Source organism: Podarcis bocagei (genome assembly GCF_964188305.1).
Source record: "Podarcis bocagei genome assembly, chromosome: Z".
Classification (NCBI taxonomy): domain Eukaryota; kingdom Metazoa; phylum Chordata; class Lepidosauria; order Squamata; family Lacertidae; genus Podarcis; species Podarcis bocagei.
In genome coordinates this window covers 17,349,006-17,369,088 of record NC_138140.1, presented here as the reverse complement: position 1 = coordinate 17,369,088, position 20,083 = coordinate 17,349,006, and the positions used below count along the sequence as shown (strand labels likewise).

Below are 20,083 nucleotides of genomic sequence, written 5' to 3'. Positions count from 1 at the left end.
GGCTTGCTGCTTCTTGCTCCAGGTGGATCACATTTGGTCAAAACTCTCCACTATGACCTGTCCATCTTGGGTGGCCCCGCATGACATAGCTCATAGCTTCTCTGAGTTATTCAAGCCCCTTCGCCAGGACAAGGCAGTGATCCATGATAAGAATTCTAAGGGGTTGTAAATAAAATGAATGTTCATAAGTGCACAAGATAAACACATATACTTAAGCACATAAACCACATGTCTGCAATAGTATGGGAGATCCATCCTGAAGTCTTATTGACTCTTATTGACCCCCATTATTTCTTTGCAGAAGGATGTATCTTAGCAAAACCTTTCCCAATTGTTCTTTTCACTTACAAATCCTTCAAATCCAGTCCAAAGAGCACATTTTGTGTATGAATAGGGGAGGTCTGTGACAAAGGTTTCAGAAGCTAGGGTATCTATCACTTCAAAAGACTGGCAGGATAATGCAATCAGAAAGGATTATCAGCTATCTTGACAAACAGGAGATAAGACACACTCTCGAATCTGTAGGATGCTTTTGAGTGGTCTTTGGCTAAGGGGTGGGAAATTTCTTAAGTCTTTAAAAGCTGTTATACACCTTTGTTCTGGGTCCTCACCTCATTGCAAGGTGGTGGGAGGGGGAATTCTGATGCGACAGAAAAATAAATATCTTCCTTGCTTTCCTTCTACTGGTTCCACTCATTTTCCTCTGACTGATAACAGACTTGGGGGACACTGAATCCCTTGATGGAGAACTGGGCTGTAAAAGCCTACCCCTATAACAATGGCTGAGTGGGAGATTTGAACCTGGGCTTCCCAGCTCCTACCGACACAATGACTGCACTCCACATTCTTCACTGGCAGAGCGACAGACAGACAGATGGGTAATGCGTGTAAACAGGAATCACTTTACCTCCCATCATTTCCTCCTGCATCTAGAGAAGGGCAAATACTAATTTCAGTTTATCTAGGCTTCGCAAATCCAGTTTTCCACATTTCTGCATCAATCTGCAGATCATCATCATCATTTTTTAAAAGGGCCTGGCAAAAATTTGTTAGCATTTTAATATGTATTTGCAAGATACAGAGAAGGGAAGGGAACCTCAGTCCCCAGAGGGCCAACTGCTTTTTGGCCCTCAGGACTCTCCCCAGGCCACAGAGATGATGACCATTACGCAGTGAGCTTCATGCATTTTAACCAGAGTCTATCTGATCCTAATTTTATGCTCTAAGCCAGGGGTAGTCAACCTTTTTATACCTACCGCCCACTAATGCATCTTTCTTGATGGTAAAATTTTCTTACTGCCCACCAGTGCTCAATGGAAAGAGGATTCAGCTTGTACTGTAGAACCCCCTCCCACCCACCTAGAATCCTGAAGCGCCCACTAATGGGCGGCAGGGACCAGGTTGACAACCCCTTCTCTAAGCACTCTTCCACACTCTTCCAGACAGTAATGATAGTTGCAACTACTGCCTGTTCCGGGCAACACACTATTTATTTTTTAAAGCAAACAAACCAGAAGACTACCCTTTCATAATTTGCCTTCACAAACAGAAAAGTGCTTTGCTAACAACCCGAAGCATCTCTGTGACTTTGGTTTCCCAATGTCAAGGCATTTGGTCAGATAAATGTTCCTTTTATTGCCCGCTAGATAGCAGCCTTCTTTCAAGCCTGTGATTGTATCAGATTCCAATGTTAATTTTTGTGTGAGCATCAATAAAAAGTGGGTTTTCTGATGCACTTGGATGATTCACTCACCAACATTTTTATTGGGCTGGATCATCACAAAAATGTTGATTGCATAGTAAATTCCTGAAATATTGATAAAGGAGAATTGAAAGGCATTCACTCCAATTTCATTAGAGCAGGAAAGCAACCACAGTGTTTAAGGTGGTCTTTTCTTTTCTTTTTACAAATACTGTGTCTTTACAAATATATTTCCATATTAAAATCTAAGGGGTGGTTTTTATAGATTTCACCAATGTTGCATTTCTAAGTATGTTTACTTGGCAGTAAATCACATTGATTTTTATAGCCCTTCTTAGGGCCATTTCAAGCACACGACTTCTTTCTAAAGAATCCTAGGCCCCGTAGTTTTGTGCTGGGGCTTGTAGCTATGAAAGAAGAAAAGTACAGTTCCTAGGATTCCTTGCAGGTAGCCATGTGCTCTAAATGTATGGTGCAGATCTGCCCTCCATGTCATTAGAGTCTCGGAACAAGGATGTATGTTCCATTTGTTCATGTAAATATTGTTTTTTTGGGTGTAAATACACCCCAGTCTCAGAGGGGTGAAAGGTTTTGAGGGTTCCAGTGTGCCTCCTGGGTTGGTTTGCTTTGAATGTGGTTTGCTAGAAACTGGTGTCATTTCCTATAAGCATAAAACTGGGGTGTGTTTTGCAGCATTAACTCCCAACAGATCTTGCTTTCTGGTTAGGTTCCAGTGGGAACCTCCAGTGTCATAGCACAGAGAGCAAAGCAGGCCTCTTGAGATTTAAGTCAGACGTTACTGCAAAGACTGGTAGCCTGTTGACCCTTTCACTTATCCAGACACCCTGAAGACATAACCTCCCAAAAGGAGAGGGAAATCTAAGCCCAAGTCCCCAAATAGCTCTCACTTAAGAACATAAGAAGAACCTACTGGATGAGGCCAGTGGCCCATCTAGTCCAGCACGCTGTCATCACAGTGCCCAACGATACCCTGAAGGGAGAACCCACAACCAGGACCTGACCACGAAAGCACTGTCCCCTTCTGCAGTTTCCTGCAACTGAAATTCAGAAGCATCACTGCCTCTAACTGTTGTAAACAAAAATTGCCCTTTTCCCTTACGGGGTATCCAAGAGCCCATATAGAGTCCTTACATAGGTTCCCTATTGGTAGGAGAGAATAACAGAGGCCAACCAGAGAATATTGAGAAGCAAAGCAGCTAGTAAGCCTGATCTTTATTGATCTGTTGCAACAGGGTACTCCCCTCACATGCAGGAGAGGAAGAGGACCCAGAACAATGGCGCGCAAGGCCTTATAAAGACTTTTGAAATTGCCACCCTGTAGATCAAGACCAACCCCAGAAACATCATACATACATCACAGAAGGGGTGTAACCTAAGACCACCCCTCAGATACATCATACCTACATCACAGAAAGGGTGGTCTAAACAGAAATTTGAATTATCTCCTGTCTGGCAGGTTACTTGATTGGATTGCCTGGGTAGCCTGGCCAGTCTTTTGTAATGATAAATACTTAGTTCCTGGGCCAGGTCACAGGCTCACACCCTATTCATATCTTAAATGTGCCCTTAAGACAAGATTTGTGAGGAAAGAGACAATGGGAGGTTTCCCACTTTGACCTTGCAGAGAAAACATTTGCTCAGTTTAGGAATCAAAATGGTTCCAGGTTGGTCTTCCTGTGCTGATCTATGTACGTGCTTGGTTAGTACATTTATGAACATTTCCATATATCTAAGACCTCAAAATTCCTATCACACAACTGTGAAGGGAGAGCTTGGTTGGTGGCCATTGGCAGCCTTGTAATCTGAAAGGTATCAGCACATAAGAAGAGTGTTGCTGCTTGAGAACAGGATGCTTTATTAGATGAGTGGCTGGTGTGACCCAGCAGACTCTTATGTTCTTATCCTCATTTTTGAAGGGGAGTGTCACTCAAATGAAAGCTAGATACACAATGTACATTTAAAATAAAAAAATTCCTTCCTGTAGCACCTTAAAGACCAACTAAGTTAGTTCTTGGTATAAGCTTTCGTGTGCATGCACACTTCTTCAGATACCCATGCATGCACACGAAAGCTTATACCAAGAACTAACTTAGTTGGTCTTTAAGGTGCTACAGGAAGGAATTTTTTTTATTTTGACTATGGCAGACCAACACGGCTACCTATCTGTAAATGTACATTTAATTAGGGCAGATCCACACTATACATTTAAACCCCATGCCTGCCAAAGGATGGGAATAGCAGCACTGTGAGGGGAAACTGAAATTCCCAGGTTTCTTTTGGGTTTTGTTTTTTTAAAAAAAAAAGTGTGCTGAATATGCTTTAAATGTTTTGTGTGGATCAGAGTCAGAAGTACTGTTGTTTAGTCGTTTAGTCGTGTCCGACTCTTTGTGACCCCATGGACCAGAGCACGCCAGGCACTCCTGTCTTCCACTGCCTCCCGCAGTTTGGTCAAACTCATGCTAGTAGCTTCGAGAACACTGTCCATCTCGTCCTCTGTCGTCCCCTTCTCCTTGTGCCCTCCATGGAAGTACACTCCTCCCCAAATAATCCTGGAATTTACCTGTCAGAGCTGCCCTTCCCAGCACCCTCAACCAGGCATAGGCAAACTTGGCCCTCCAGATGACAATTCCCAACATCCCTGACCACTGGTTCTGTTAGCTAGGGATCATGGGAGTTGTAGTCCCAAAACATCTGGAGGGCTGAGTTTGCCCTTGCCTGCCCTTAACAAACTACACTTCCCAGGATTCTTCTGGGGTCGGGGTGGGGGAATGTATGCAGTGTTGATTCTCTCTCCACCCAGCAGAGGGCTTGTCAAGCACATGCAAATTCACACCTCCTCCAGCTTTGTTTGTTTCATTTCCTTTTTTCTTCTTAAGGTTACTTATTACTTATCTAGATTGAGGAGCAAAGTTCTTTAAAAGGAGCCACCTGCCTCCTTTCTGCCATCACCAGCTTGGTCAAAAGGGACATCGGAATTAAGGTTGCCAGCTAGTCAGAAGAAGGTAAGGAACAGGGCAATTATAGTTGCCTACACGCCATACATTTAAAGCAAATTTCCCCCTCCCTTAACAAACCCGCAGCTCTCAGGATTTCTTTTGGGAGGATCATGCTTTAAACATACAGTATAATGCTTTAAACACAGCCTTGATGTACAGTTGTGCCATTAATAGAAGCTGAACAATCAGGTGACAATTTCCTCCCCCCTCCCCCAGGCATGGCATTGCTGGAAACACAGCTGAGGACCCCAGGCCAAAAAAGAAAGAAAAAAGGCTGTCACCCCTAGCTGGGGTGCCACAAGATCCCTTTCCCTTTATTTAAAATCCTCCCTGTGCTTTTTGTGATTGGCTGGAAGCCCTGCCATATCTCCTCCCAGAAATATTTCACTTGTTCAAAAAACAAAACACAAAACCACACACAGGGAAATAGAAAGGTGCTAAGCATGGTGAATTTTGTGGCATGGAAAAGACCAGAAAACTTTAGAGCAAGCGGATCCCCTTTCCCCCCCTGTTTAAAGACTTGCTTTATTATTAATATTAAGTATTGATATGTTTATCTAGAAATAAGACAGAAAGTGTGACAGCTTTTGAACCCCTCTGGAATCTTTTCATTAAAAATATAGTGGTCATGTTGTTGTTAACAGTTCTTGCTCTTTGTTTTTTAAAATTCTTGATTAAACCCCATATGCTTAGTTTTGTCATCCTGTGTTCCTCTGAGATTATCTGTTTACACCTAATAATCCATTTGGTGGCTAGGAAACAACAAAACTCAGCTTGGTTCTGAAAGCTGCTCTGATCCTGCCAGGAAGCATGTGATTCTTAGGAAATGTGCTTTTATTTCTCTTACTTCAGGACAGGGATGGATGGCATCTCTTCCTTTTGTAGAGAAGCTTCTGTGACATCCTTCAAATTCCAAATGCAGCATTTGTTTTGTGCATTACATTAATATCCCACTTTTCCTCCAAGGAGCTCAAGACAGTTCTTACGGTTTTCTCTCTTCCCATTTTATCCTCACAGCAACTCTGTGAGTCAGGTTAGACCAGGAGTTAGTGATTGGGTCCAGGTCACAGAGTGAATTTCATGACTGGAGATTTTTGAACCAATGTGCTCCCTGACCCTTGTCCAGTACTAATCACTACACCTTGCTGGCTCAAGGCTATTTGCTTCCAGTGAGAGTATGCAGATCACAGCAGCAACTAAATCCCTTGTCCAAACTGACTTGCTTGTGAGAAATCTGCTAGTGCTCTTCTTTATTGTTGGTCTGCCCACAGTAAGGAAGTTGCATGCAATCTTCCTCAGTTCCTAAACAGGAAATAACTAACCAGTATAACTGAGATCCCATGGAAGGTCATGTTAATATTTTCTTGCAAGGGGTGACCAGTTCCACCAACACCCTAGCCAGTCCTTGCAACGCACATGTATGCATGTCCACTCCGAAGTAATTCCCATTAATTACTCACAGCTGTGCATAAGATTGCAAGGTAACTCTTGTAAAGTGAAAGTCTTCGGAGCTTGAAAGCCATGTTCTCTGAATTCCCAAGTTGCTTTAGTGTCTGGCTTACATGTGCTCAGAGGCACCCTTGTTACTGAGCAATGTGTTCTTAAGTACATCGTTTGAGATTCTAACCACATTTAAGTTTTCTCTTACAATTAAGCAGTATATGAATTTTATGAAATAAAGTTTTGTTATTGTTGTTATTATTAATTAAATTTATATACCATCCTCCATGAGTACATTTCAGGGCAAATTAAACATAAAAATACAAGATTAAGAAAAAGTAATAAAAACAAGAACGAAAGCAAACTGATAACCCCCTCCCTCCAATTTCATAACCATCTTAATTTGTTTCTAACCTTCTTTTCTCTTTTAGGAGTACAAAGTTAATATGAATACATATAAGATGTACACATATATGAATTGGGTCCTTAGTACTTTCCACCAAAACACATGTACAGCTATATCTTCTTATTTTTAACTTAAATGTAGGTAGCTGAACCCATATGCTCTGCTATCATATTTCAAGTTCCTGGGAGTTACGGATTTTATATGGAACCTGTATGTGTTGCTTTTTACTATATATTTTGGAAAGTTGTCTGTTTGCTAAATTACCACCACCAAATTTTGCACAATGGCTCCTGTGACTGAAGACCACATTCTCATCTATGTTTGGGTACAGTTGGATGGCATTTTGAAGTAAGGTCGAAGACTGAACCTTTCAAAATTGCACTGATCTTAACCACTGATTTTGTGTGTATATGAGTGTGTATCTTGTGTGTGTGTAAATGTCTCTCATAAAACATCCTGAAATATTTTAATGGTAAAGACAGAACCAGTGGTGGTATGGCTGTTAACAGTTCCTGACTAGGACATGTGAGAGACCAGGGTTTGAATCCCCCTGCTCAGCCATAAGGCTTACTGACTGACCTTGGGGCCGGATGCTGCCTCTCAGCCTAACCTCCCTTACAGAGGAAGAGGGGAATGTACACCCTCTTGAGCTTCTTGGAGAGAAAAGGGTTGGTTATAAATGCAAGCAAGCAAGCAAGCAGGCAATCAATCAATAATCAATTAATCAATCAACCAACAGTTAAAAGGTATATAAAAACAAAGTGATAATTAAGTGCTTAACAGTGGTAATTTACAAAACAATGTTTGATGACACAGACATCTTGGCACTTGCAAGTAAATAATTATAACCCTCCGTACTTTTCTAAATTTCATTCCCTTCTGACCTCACTTTTTACAGTTTGTCCCACCCGCACCCCACGTATGCTCATACATCAGCTATGTATTTTGCAAAGTTGTTCATTTTCTCATAGTGCATTTGGACTATGAGATATTTGGACCTAGGATATCCTAACCACATTTTGCATGACGGTTCCCAAGATCAAGGAGCAGCTTTGGGTTTATGTCTGAATGCAGTTGATCTCTCATTTCTTTTCCTCTTCCCCATTCCTCTCTCTGTGTAAGAAATAACACAGGTCCATGCATACGGCACAGCAAACCAGTGTTGTAGTGGTATGGTTAGAAGTATCGCTCTGTCCTTGATTCATTACCTACTGGGAAGGAATAATCGTATTGGATTCTGCTGGTATCACTCTAAGGTAGGAAGGCCAGGAGTGTCAGGAGCCAAATGTGGACTCCCAGGCTTCTCTACCAAACCCTTGGAACTCTCCCCCTCACTGGCCCTGCTTGAGTGTTTTGGTCTCGTTGGAACAAGTCTTAAAGTTGTAGAGTCTTAAAGTTTGAAGGAACCATAAACACAATCCAGTCCCACCCCCCTGCAATGGAGAAATCCCAGCTAAAGAATCCCTAACAGTGGCCATCCAACCTCTGCTTAAAAACCTCCAATAAAAGAGAATCCATTGTATCCCGAGGTAGCTTGTTCATTGTCAATCATTAGATAGTTCTTCCTAAGGTTTGTAACTTGATTTCATTGGTTTGGGTCCTTCCCTCCAGTGCAGCAGAAAACAAATTTGCTTTATATTCCGTGTGACAGCCCTTTAGATATTTGGAGGTGGCTATCATATCTCCCCTCAGTCTCTTTACCAGGCTTTACCTTTACCTTTTGCCTTTACCAGGCTAAACACGCCCAATTCCCTCAACTGTTTTTCATAGGGTTTGGTTTCCAGACTGTTGATCATCTTAGTCACCCTCTGCAGACATTCCAGTCTCCTCCTTGTCTGGATGGAGGATGAGAGGTGTGAGTGGGTGTTGCTTGCTGTACAAAGGGGGAAATCACCTTTGTTGCTATTCCTACTTTCACCACTGGCCCTATCTACCCTGTGGCATGTGGCCCCCAGAAGGTTGCCCCCAGAAGGAGATGTGGCCCTAGGCCTGAAAAAGTCTGCCCTGCCATAGGAAAAACCATTTAACCAGAAGGAGCCAGCTGGAAAATGTGACTGTGCTTTGTATGGATGGAGTTTAAGTTTTTTGTTGGTGATGACAGAACAGAGCAGGGGAGGTCGGGGTATTTGTTGCCTGCTGTGCTAAGGTTGCTCCCTTTTTTATTAGTAATTTATTTACCACTTTATTTACCACTTTATGCATCAAACATTAGTCCTTGAGCAGTTTTCAACATTATAAAAATTACCAAAAAAACCCTAATAAGAATTACACACTATAAAGCACCATAGAAAAATTAGAGAAGACCCTCTTAAATGCCACTAAATGAGGTGTTGGGAAGCTCTGGCCCTGCAGATGCTGCTGGACTACAATTCCCATTGTTATCCTGGGCCATTGTCTATGCTGGCTGCTGGGAGTTGTAGTTCATCAACATCTGAAGGGCCAAAGGTTCCACAGACCAGCTGTAAACTAAAATAAGCGAACCTATAGGGACCATATAAACTACTGGCATATAAAAGATCTGAAAGAAGATGAAAAAGTTCTGCAGTTCTTTGTTATTAAAGAGCCATTATCAGCAGCAATTCTAACATGCTTTCTTTCCTTCCTTCTTTCTTTCCCCCCACCCTTTCCTCCTTTCTCTAGGCAAAAATGTCCAGGATGGTTCAGGCTCGGAGGCTGGAGGGCGTAGAGAAGAATATCTGGTATTTCCTTCTTGGGTGGGCCCCATACACCATACTTGCCCAGTCCATACTTGCCCAGCTGCCAGACTATACAAGGCCAGACTATTTCTTTATTTCTTTACTAATAAATGTAGTTCTGTATGGCCAGATAATAAAAATATCAGGACATCTTACAACGTGCAAACATAAATTACCATTCTTAAAAACGAAAAGAAATACAGAGCATTATTAAGGTAACTGGCCAAGCAAAAATAAAAGCTGAACAGGTGCAGAGCCCTTTCAGGATAAAGAGGCCTTATATTTACATCTAGCCTAGTCACTTCACCCACTCCCTGATCCTTTTAAACAGGAGATACTGTTGAGGATTGAACCAGGGACCTTTTGCATGCAAAGCAGGCACACTGCAACTCAGCCACAGTCCCACCCTGACAAACCAACAACAACATCTTGTTTGCTTGGGTGAAGGGGTACTGGTTATGGTCCAGGGTTGCTGTTAGGTGCTAGGGCCTCTGTCCAAGGAGGGTAAAGCGTTTTGTCAAAATGCTTACCCGAGAGAGCAGAGTTCAAGGAGTAGCATAGTCTTAGCCAGCCAAGCACAGAGCATCACTTCAGCCCCAAAACATGATCCAGGCAGTCCAAGTGTGGTAAGAATTTACTTCTACACCACCTGTTCATTACCCAGATGAGAGGGAACAGGTTTTTAGGAAAACATGGAACCAAGAGAATTACAATTACAGCAAGCTTCAGCAGATCCAGTTAGGGACCCAGAGTTTATTAGATACTATTTCAATAGGGCAGAGCCAAACTTAATGTGGTTGTTCGAGCTGAACTGCCACTTAAGAAGAAGCTCTTCCACGAGGAGAATTAGAATGAGGGTTTTATAGAGATTGCACACAGAGTCATAAAACATCTAAACATTCTTAAAGCATAAACATCCTTCTACATATATCAAGGAAGGTTACAGGTCATGAGAAGTAAAACAAGCATGGCTCCATACTGGTATCTTCACCCCCATAATCACATAGAGGTGCCCCAAGAATGCCTAAGCCATTTGGGTCTCAAATGTCACACTTCTGTCACCATTCCCCTAGCAACCAGGCCTCCATCAGGCTTTCAGCATTCCTTCCTTTATCTCATGTCCCTTGCTTCTACTATATCTGTCTGCTCTAAGCTGGCAGGTTGCTTTAGGGAGTCAGTGAATGATGGGATTCAAACCATCCACCCAACCAAGGCTTGCCTCTTTGCACACCCTGAACCCCAGCAATAGACAGTATCTGTAATCCAGCTGGGGTTGAGATTGCAGGAGGCTGGCCTAGTGGGGTTTAATTCTTCCTCTCTGCTCTTTTGCCTTTCACTCTCCTTAGGGTGGAGTTTGTCAAGTTGGCAGCCACGTACAAGACCGTGAACCTGGGCCAAGGCTTCCCTAATTTCCCCCCACCGGACTTTGTCAGGGAAGCGTTGGTAGAGGCCGTTGGTGGAGAGAATACCTTGCTGCACCAATATACCCGAGAATTTGTACGTAAGAATCTCCTCCCTTTCTCTCTCAGGCTGCATGCATACCTTACATGAGTCTGAAGTGTTGCTATGCAAGAACACTACTATACATAGTTCCCTGCACAGTTATCCCACGGGAAGAGGGACTGGTTGTTAAACCACTCTGGAAATTGTAGCTCTATAGGTAGGGAGATAAAAGGTAAAGGTAAACGGACCCCTGACCATTAGTCCAGTCGTGGCCGACTCTGGGGTTGCGACGCTCATCTCGCTTTATTGGCCGAGGGAGCCGGCGTACAGCTTCCAGGTCATGTGGCCAGCATGACTAAGCCGCTTCTGGCAAACCAGAGCAGCACACGGAAACACCGTTTCCCTTCCCGCTGGAGCAGCACCTATTTATCTACTTGCACTTTGACGTGCTTTCGAACTGCTAGGTGGGCAGGAGCTGGGACCGAGCAACGGGAGCTCACCCCATCGCAGGGATTCGAACCGCCGACCTTCTGATCGGCAAGTCCTAGGCTCTGTGATTTAACCCACAGCGCCACCCGTGTCCCTTAGGTATGGGGATAGGGGCTTCCTAACAACTCTCAGCACTCTTCAGAAACTGCAATTCTCAGGATGCTTTGGGAGAAGCCATGACAGCTTAAAGTGGTATCATAGTGCTTTAAATGTATAGTGCAGATGGGGCTGCAGAAGAGGATTTCTGGGGAGGCTGCAATCTAAGTGCAGCAAGTAAGCAGAAAGAACACTTGTTTTTACGATCAAGTTCAGGACAAATGTGCAATAAACGTCTACTAGCCTGCTTGCTTCAGGTTACCATTCCGTGTTCTCAGCCTCTGCTGTTTCCCCAGGGCCACCCACGTTTAGTAGCAATCTTGGCCCGCTTTTTTGGGAAGCTGCTCGGACGAGACCTGGACCCTCTGAAAAATGTGATGGTGACTGTTGGTGCCTATGAGGCCCTCTTCTGCTGCTTCCAGGCTCTGGTGGATGATGGAGATGAGGTAACAGAGTGCCTGTGTGCTTTGGGACATATTAATGGCTAGGACAATGCTTCTCAGACTTCATGAAACTGGAAAGTGGGGGTTCTAGCCTCTGCCTCCCTGAACCACCCAATGAAGCTAAATGTTGGGAGTACAGAGAAAAGTAAGGACTTCTTCACACAGCATGTAGCTAAACTATGGAATTCACTTCTGCAGGAGGCAGTGATGTCCACCAAACTGGATGGCTTTGAAAGAGGATGGGCCAAATCCATAAGGGACTGCTGACTCTGATAGCTGTGTCCTGCCTCTGCTGTCAGGAGGCAGTATGCTTCTGAATAGCATTTGCTGGAAATTGCAGTGGGGGAGAGTGTTGCTGTTGCATCTAGGTCCTGCTTGTGGCCTTTTTGTTAAGGCATCTGGTTTGCCACTGTGACAACAGGATGCTGGACTAGGTGGGCCCCCTTTGGCCTGATCCATCAGCCAGCCTTGTTTCGTGTTCTTTACTTCCTTCTTCTCTTCCTGACAGGCAGATGGGTGGCATCACTGCTGTTAATGATCCTTTTGTCTGGCAGTTTGTTAAAATGTTGTACGTACACACACACACACACAAAATCAAGTAATATATTGAGGTCTGAAATCCTGTAACCACATAACATAAAAACTAACCAATGATGTGCTTGATACCTCTTTTGCATTTTCTTAGGTCATTATTATTGAGCCCTACTTTGACTGCTATGAGCCCATGGTGAAAATGGCTGGTGGGACTTCTGTGTTCATACCTTTGCAACTAGTAAGTGGACTGATTGTGCTGGCCTTTGTAGACAGTGACCCTGATACTTCAGATTCACTAGACTACAACATCCATCAATCCTGACCATTGGCCACACAGACTGGGGTATGGGTGGGTGTCATGGGGGTTGGAGCCCAACTCTTCTTTATGGGCAGTGCTACTTCATCCAAAACAACCTGAACTGGGGCCTTTGCCCATTGGCAGAAGTCCAGTGGCTTGACTCTCCCTTGACTCTCTCTTTTTCTCCATCTCCTCCGCCAGAATGCTGCAGAAGGTGGCAAGCTGAACTCCAGCAGAGACTGGCAACTGAATCCAGCCGAGCTGGCAGCAAAGTTCACCAAGCGAACTAAAGCCATTGTGCTGAACTCTCCCAACAACCCTTTGGGCAAGGTAACTAAGAACCCTGCAATTTTGCACAGGCCACTTGATGTACATTTGAAATATGTATGTGCAGTTCAGTATGTGCCATAGAATCATTGTAGCTTGAGGGCATCGCATAGGCATCAACCTCTGCTTCAGCTGAACCCATCCCCACCACCACCACCACCTTTCCCCAGTCTTGTATACCACCGGAGTGGTACCTATGTATCTACTTGCACTTTGATGTGCTTTTGAACTGCTAGGTTGGCAGGAGCAGGGACCGAGCAACAGAAGCTCACCCCGTCACGGGGATTCGAACTACCAACCTTCTGATCGGCAAGTCCTAGGCTCTGTGGTTTAACCCACAGCGCCACCGTGTCCCTATTTATTGTCTTAAAGAGTGTCAAATTCCTTAACTTCTCTCTGCCACCTGGGAACACCTTCCTCAGCATAGCAGACTACCCCTCCCATGGGTGTTCGGAGCGTCCTTATTCCAACAGTGGGAGTAGCTGCCACTGTTCTATGTCAAAGGGGCCCAGAGTTGCCAGTCTTCTCCCTCTTGTGCAGGTGTTCAGTAGAAAGGAGATGGAGCTCATTGCAGAGTTGTGTGTGAGACATGACGTTCTCTGCTTCAGTGATGAGGTATACGAGTGGCTGGTCTACGATGGCAACAAGCATATCCGGATGGGTAAGGCAGATCCGCTTTCTGGACACTTGGCTTCATACCTGATCATCCTCCTAATCAGTGAACCTGAGCTGGTATGAGCATTTGTGGGTCCCTATGCCTTCTTCTCCCTTTTGGGACCAAAGTGGTCTGACTCCTGCAAGATCTTGCCTTGGACTTTCCAGACTCTGCAAAGAACAGTGTTTTTAAAGGAGCAGATACTCAGGGTGCTTCTCCCTTATGGGAGGAATGTTCCAGCTCTGATTTCCTTTCTCTTGAATGCACCACCGTGTAGATTTCAGCTTCATTTTCTTTCCTTGCTGACAGCCAGTTTACCAGGAATGTGGGAACGAACCGTGACCATTGGAAGTGCCGGGAAAACCTTCAGTGCAACGGGATGGAAGGTGAGGAGGCAGGTGTAGGAGGAGCCAGACTTAAGGACCGTTTTCCAGTTGAAATTCCTACCTAATCCTTTGCAGGCAAAGGAATAGGTCCATGGTAAGGTGCATACTTTTCATGTGAGAGGTCCCAGGCCCTGTGATCTTCGGATGAAGGGCAGCATAGCAATTTTAATAATCATCTTCATCTACACATGAAAAATGGATCAGCCGACAGGTAATTCAAAGCACACAGCATTTCATCAAATATTAGGACGATGGTCATAGCATAGCTTTGTATTGTTCATAAACAGTAGAGCTGCCTAGCTATCTTTGTGTTGACCAGGAGACTATCCTGTAGACCAGAAGAACCTCAGGCTTGGGGGACAAGCACTGCCATTGGGAGCCTGCCTAAAACCCTGGAGAGCCACTGCCAGTCAGTGCAGACAATACTGAGCTGGAGGGACCTTAATGGTCTAGCTCAATATAAGGCAGCTTCCTTTGTTCCTAATGTGTCCTTGAACTCTGGTAATGCCTCTTGAGGCTAGAGGGTGTGTTTGTGGGTAGAAACCAGCCAGGTGTACAAAGGTAGCATTTATCTTTATTGCTCCGCCTACTTTTGCCTCTGGTTCCTCCCACTGCTGACAGGTGTTTCTCAGAAGGTTGCCTCTGCGGCAATGTGGCCCTCTGGTTGCAGAGCCCCTCACCTGCCCACTGTAGACTTTCCCACACTCTCAGTGACATATGAAGAACACCAGCTATCCAGAGATCTGAAAAATAACCGCATTTCCTTTTCCGTGGCCATAGGTTGGCTGGACAATTGGGCCCGACCACCTTTTGAAGCACCTGAGGACAATTCATCAAAACTCAGTTTATCATTGTGCAACAGCAGCTCAGGTAAGAAAACAGCGCTGGACAAAACAGTCCCTTCCACTGCAGGAGTAACCAATGCGTTGCCCTCCAGGTGCTGCTGGACTACAATCTCCCATGTTTTTCTATTTTTTTTTTATAAGATATTTTATTAGGTTTTCACAATAGAAACATACAAAAACAGTACAAAATAGAAAAAAATAAAAAAGAAAATACAATACAAAAATACAAACATTAAACACATCAAAGAAAAAGAAAAAAAGAGCACATATAATAACACACAAAAAAAATCCCCTCTTTCTTAATTTCGCATCTTCAGTTAACTTATTTTCCGGACTTCCTCACGTCTCCCATTCCTGTATCCCTTTTTAAATTAATTCAGCAAATTCATATCCTGTTAATTTATCTGTTGTTAATCCAATCTTACATTTTACTTTGTTGCTAAAACCCCTGCAGTTCATTTCAATGTCCTCAACATTCATAAATTTTATAATATTTCTGCAAATAAATTTTAAATTTCTTCCAATCCTCCTCCACCGTCTCCTCTCCCTGGTCTCGGATTCTGCCAGTCATTTCCGCCATTTCCATGTAGTCCATTAGTTGCATCTGCCAATCTTCCAAGGTGGGTAGGTCTTGTGTCTTCCAATGCTTTGTGATGAGAATTCCTGCTGCTGCTGTAGCATACATAAAAAAGGTTCTATCCTTCTTTAACACGGATTGGTCCACTATGCCCAGGAGGAAGGCCTCTTTTTTTCGGGAAAGTATATTTAAATACCTTTTTCAGTTCATTATATATCATTTCCCAGAAGGCCTTGATCCTTGGGCACGTCCACCAAAGGTGAAAGAATGTGCCTTCAATCTCTTTGCATTTCCAACATTTGTTATCGGGCAGATGATATATTTTTGCAAGCTTGACTGGAGTCATGTACCACCTATACATCATTTTCATTATATTCTCTCTTAAGGCATTACATGCCGTAAATTTAATCCCGGTGGTCCACAACGTCTCCCAGTCAGCGAACATGATGTTATGACCTATGTCTTGTGCCCATTTTATCATTGCCGATTTTACTGTTTCTTCCTCAGTATTCCATTTCAACAGCAGATTATACATTCTCGAAAGTATCTTTACATTGGGTTCTAACAGTTCTGTTTCCAACTTTGATTTTTCCACCTGGAAACCAATTTTTTTATCCAAGTTATAGACCTCTCTTATTTGAAAGTAATGTAGCCAGTCCTGCACCTTCTCCTTCAGCTTGTCATAACTCTGCAATTTCAGTTTGTCACCCTCCTGTTCTAAAATTTCCCAGTATTTTGGCCATTTGTCTTCCATGTTAAGTTTTTTCAAGGCTTTCGCCTCCATAGGTGATAGCCACCTTGGAGTTTTATTCTCCAAAAAGTCTTTATACCTTATCCAGACATGTTTTTCTATTTTTATTTATCTAGAACATTTGTACTGCCCAAATGGATCCTATGAGTGGTTTACATGCAATCCATTAAAGCAAGTCTTAATCTAGAAAGAACTAAATAATACAGTGGTGCCTCGCAAGACGAAATTAATTCGTTCCGCGAGTTTTGTTGTCTTGCGATTTTTTTCGTCTTGCGAAGCACGGTGTCGGGAAAGTTTTGGAAAAGCTTCAAAAATCACCAAAGTCTTTAAAAACCTCAAAAAAGGCTACCACACCGCGTTCTATGAGTTGCTCCTCGAAGTCAAGTTGCAACTGTATTAACGGTGTTAAGAAAAAGGAAACAAACTTGCAAGACGTTTCCGTCTTGCAAAGCAGCTCAAAAAACAAAAAACCCTTTCGTCTAGCGAGTTTTTTGTCTTGCGAGGCATTCGTCTTGCGAGGTACCACTGTAGTTCTAACTGGAGTTGCAGGAGAGGGCTACCCAGCTCTACCTTTCTTTCAAATCAGAACCAGTGAAGGCGGTGAAGGTCCTGTGTGAGTGCCTGGAGGCGGTTGGAGGATGGATGGCGGCTAATGGATTGAAGTTGAATCCTGACAAGACAGAAGTACTGTTTTTGGGGGACAGGGGGCGGGCTGGTGTGGAGGACTCCCTGGTCCTGAATAGGGTAACTGTGCCCCTGAAGGACCAGGTGCGTAGCCTGGGAGTCATTTTGGACTCACAGCTGTCCATGGAGGCGCAGGTCAATTCTGTATCCAGGGCAGCTGTCTACCAACTCCACCTGGTACGCAGGCTGAGACCCTACCTGCCCGCAGACTGTCTGGCCAGAGTGGTGCATGCTCTAGTTATCTCCCGCTTGGACTACTGCAATGCGCTCTACGTGGGGCTACCTTTGAAGGTGACTCGGAAACTACAGCTAATCCAGCTAATCCAGAATGTGGCAGCTAGACTGGTGACTGGGGGCGGCCGCCGAGACCACATAACACCGGTCTTGAAAGACCTACATTGGCTCCCAGTACGTTTCCGAGCACAATTCAAAGTGCTGGTGTTGACCTTTAAAGCCCTAAACGGCTTCGGCCCAGTATACCTGAAGGAGCGTCTCCACCCCCATCGTTCTGCCCGGACACTGAGGTCCAGCGCCGAGGGCCTTCTGGCGGTTCCCTCATTGCAAGAAGCGAAGCTACAGGGAACCAGGCAGAGGGCCTTTTCGGTGGTGGCGCCCGCCCTGTGGAATGCCCTCCCATCGGATGTCAAGGTGATGGACAACTACCTGACATTCAGAAGACATCTTAAGGCGGCCCTATTCAGGGAAGCTTTTAATGTATGATATTTTAGTGTTTTTTGGTTTCTGTGGAAGCCGCCCAGAGTGGCTGGGGAAACCCAGCCAGATGGGCGGGGTACAAATAATAAATTATTATTATTATTATTATTACTTAGTGGCTGCTCTCTGGCTTTGAATCACCCTCCCTTGGGAGGCCAGCCTGGCTCCCTCCTTGTTGTCCTTCCGCCAGCAGGTGAAGCTTCTTTTCCCGCAGGCTTTTGGGAACTATTCTTCTGCTTGGAGCAAGCCAATTTAAATTATTGGGCCAGTTAAATCATGCCCATTATTGTCAGTGGGTCTACTCGGAGTAGGACTAAAACCGAAGAAGACCCACGTTAATACTTTTTGGCATCTCAAAGAACTGAGCACGGAATGTATATACTTACTGGAATAATCAACCTGGGGGAGGGGGAATTAGTGACAACTTTGACGCTGCTAACCTTGCCTGATAATTGCATTTGCAGTTGATGTCCATCTGTTGTTATTCATGAGTCTCTAGGAAGCCGTGGCCTGTGGGCTAGAGAAAGAGTTTGAGCGCTTTGGGAAGCCCGAGAGCTACTTTGCCCAGCTACCTCAACGGCTGCAGCGAAAACGAGACTTCCTGGTCCAGAGCTTGCTTGCTGTTGGCATGAAGCCCATTATCCCAGAGGGTTCCTATTTTGTAGTGGCCAACCTCTCCGAATTCAGTAAGCGTGACACCCCCCCTTCACCCAGTTAATGGTGGACACTTATTATTTTTTTTAAAAGAGAGAACATACATTTAAAGAGAGAACATCATCCATGTAAAACACATTTTCCTCTCAAAAAAATAATAATCCCGGGAAATGTAGTTCACCAGCTGCATTCCCAGCATGCTTAACAAGCTACAGTTTCCAGGATTCTCTGAGTCAAGCCATGTGCTGTACATGTATGGTGGGTCTGAAGCCATAATATTGCTTGTTTTGAGACCCAGTCCAAATTCAGATCCATTGGTGCACCTAGCTCAGTACTGTCTGTCTAGAGTGACTGACAGCAACTCTCTGGGGTTTCAGGCAAAGGTTTTTACCAGACCTGGAGATTGAACCTAGAACCTTTTGCATGCAAGGCAGATGCCCCACCACTGAACCATGGTCCTTCCCTTAAACATAAAGTAAAGTTCTAGTCCTCAGGATTCAGAATAAAGGGTTGATTTCAGTGGAGATACAGTGGTACCTTGGGTTACAGACGCTTCAGGTTACAGACTCCGCTAACCCAGAAATAGTACCTCAGGTTAAGAACTTTGCTTCAGAAGAAGAGAACAGAAAATTGCACGGTGGCTGCGCAGCGGAAGCAGGAGGCCCCATTAGCTAAAGTGGTACCTCAGGTTAAGAACAGTTTCAGGTTAAGAACGGACCTCCAGAACAAATTCAGTTCTTAACCTGAGGTACCACTGTATATAGAAAGCTGCCTTATACAGTGGTGCCCCGCAAGACGAATGCCTCGCAAGACGAAAAACTCGCTAGACGAAAGGGTTTTCCGTTTTTGTGTTGCTTCGCTAGACGAATTTCCCTATGGGCTTGCTTCGCAAGCCGTTGCTTCGCAAGCCGCTTGAAGAGGCGCAGTTGCAACGGACCGTACTTCGCAAGACGAAAAACATTGCAAGTCGAAAAGACTCGCGGAACAAATTCTTTTTGTCTTGCGAGGCACCACTGTACAGTCATACCTTGGGTTACAGCCGCTTCAGGTTGTGTTTTTTTCAGGTTACGGACCGGCGAAATCTGGAAGTATCGGAATGGGTTACTTCCGGGTTTTAGTGGTCGCGCGTGCACAGAAGCACTATATCACGCATTGCGCATGCGCAGAAGCGCCGAATCACAACCCACGCATGTGCATCTGCGGGTTGCAAACGTGATCCGTGCGGGATGCACGTTTGCAACCTGAGCGTCCACTGTACTTAAGATAGTTTGTGCATAAAGCCCTGCATTGTTGATCAGCATCAGCTCTCCAGGGTTTCTGACTATGGGTCTCTCCAGTGCCAAGCATTTGAACTGGGGACCTTTTTCATGAAAACATGTGCTCTGCCACTTAGCAATCTTAGCCACTTAGCCTCTCAATCAATGCCCATGCTCTCTTCTTAGAAGATGAACTTCCTGATGAGCCAGACTCCGAGGAGCCGTACGATTATCGCTTTACAAAGTGGATGATCAAGAACAAGGTACGTGACCCAAGATTTGGGACCGGCCAGACCATTAGTGAGGTGGCTGCCTTAGGTGGCAGATTTGGGAAAACACTGAAGGTGGCAATATTGCCAGTCTGCTGCTTCTTGACACGGGGAAGGGATGGCCACACTGGATTTTCTGCCTCAGGCACTCAGAGGGTTGGTAACATAGAACGTCACCTGGGATTGTGTCAGACCAATACTCCATCCAACTCATTATTGACAGCTTCAGGGGTGGAGAACTTTTTTCCGCCTTCCAGGGGCCATATGCCAGTGGTGGGCTGGGCTAGAGACAAAGGTGGATGGATCAGTGAATGCAGTGTTTAGCTTTTGTACAGTGAACCAGTTTCTGTATATGGACACACCCCTCTATCCTCCATCCAAGCAAGAGACATTTTCAGACA

General features: G+C 44.6%; 1 protein-coding gene across 1 annotated transcript in view; it reads left to right on the top strand.

Annotated features, from left to right (window-relative positions):
* LOC308578691 (uncharacterized protein) overlaps window positions 1–20,083 on the top strand; it is a 37,444-nt gene that overhangs the window by 4,701 nt on the left and 12,660 nt on the right. The window contains exons 3-13 of the mRNA XM_081179163.1: window positions 7,699–7,821; window positions 9,206–9,264; window positions 10,608–10,758; window positions 11,586–11,735; window positions 12,418–12,504; window positions 12,766–12,894; window positions 13,432–13,552; window positions 13,856–13,932; window positions 14,713–14,802; window positions 18,003–18,189; window positions 19,600–19,676. Of these exons, the coding sequence (XP_081035289.1) occupies window positions 7,699–7,821; window positions 9,206–9,264; window positions 10,608–10,758; window positions 11,586–11,735; window positions 12,418–12,504; window positions 12,766–12,894; window positions 13,432–13,552; window positions 13,856–13,932; window positions 14,713–14,802; window positions 18,003–18,189; window positions 19,600–19,676 (1,251 nt within the window). The remainder of the gene's footprint in view (window positions 1–7,698; window positions 7,822–9,205; window positions 9,265–10,607; window positions 10,759–11,585; window positions 11,736–12,417; window positions 12,505–12,765; window positions 12,895–13,431; window positions 13,553–13,855; window positions 13,933–14,712; window positions 14,803–18,002; window positions 18,190–19,599; window positions 19,677–20,083) is intronic.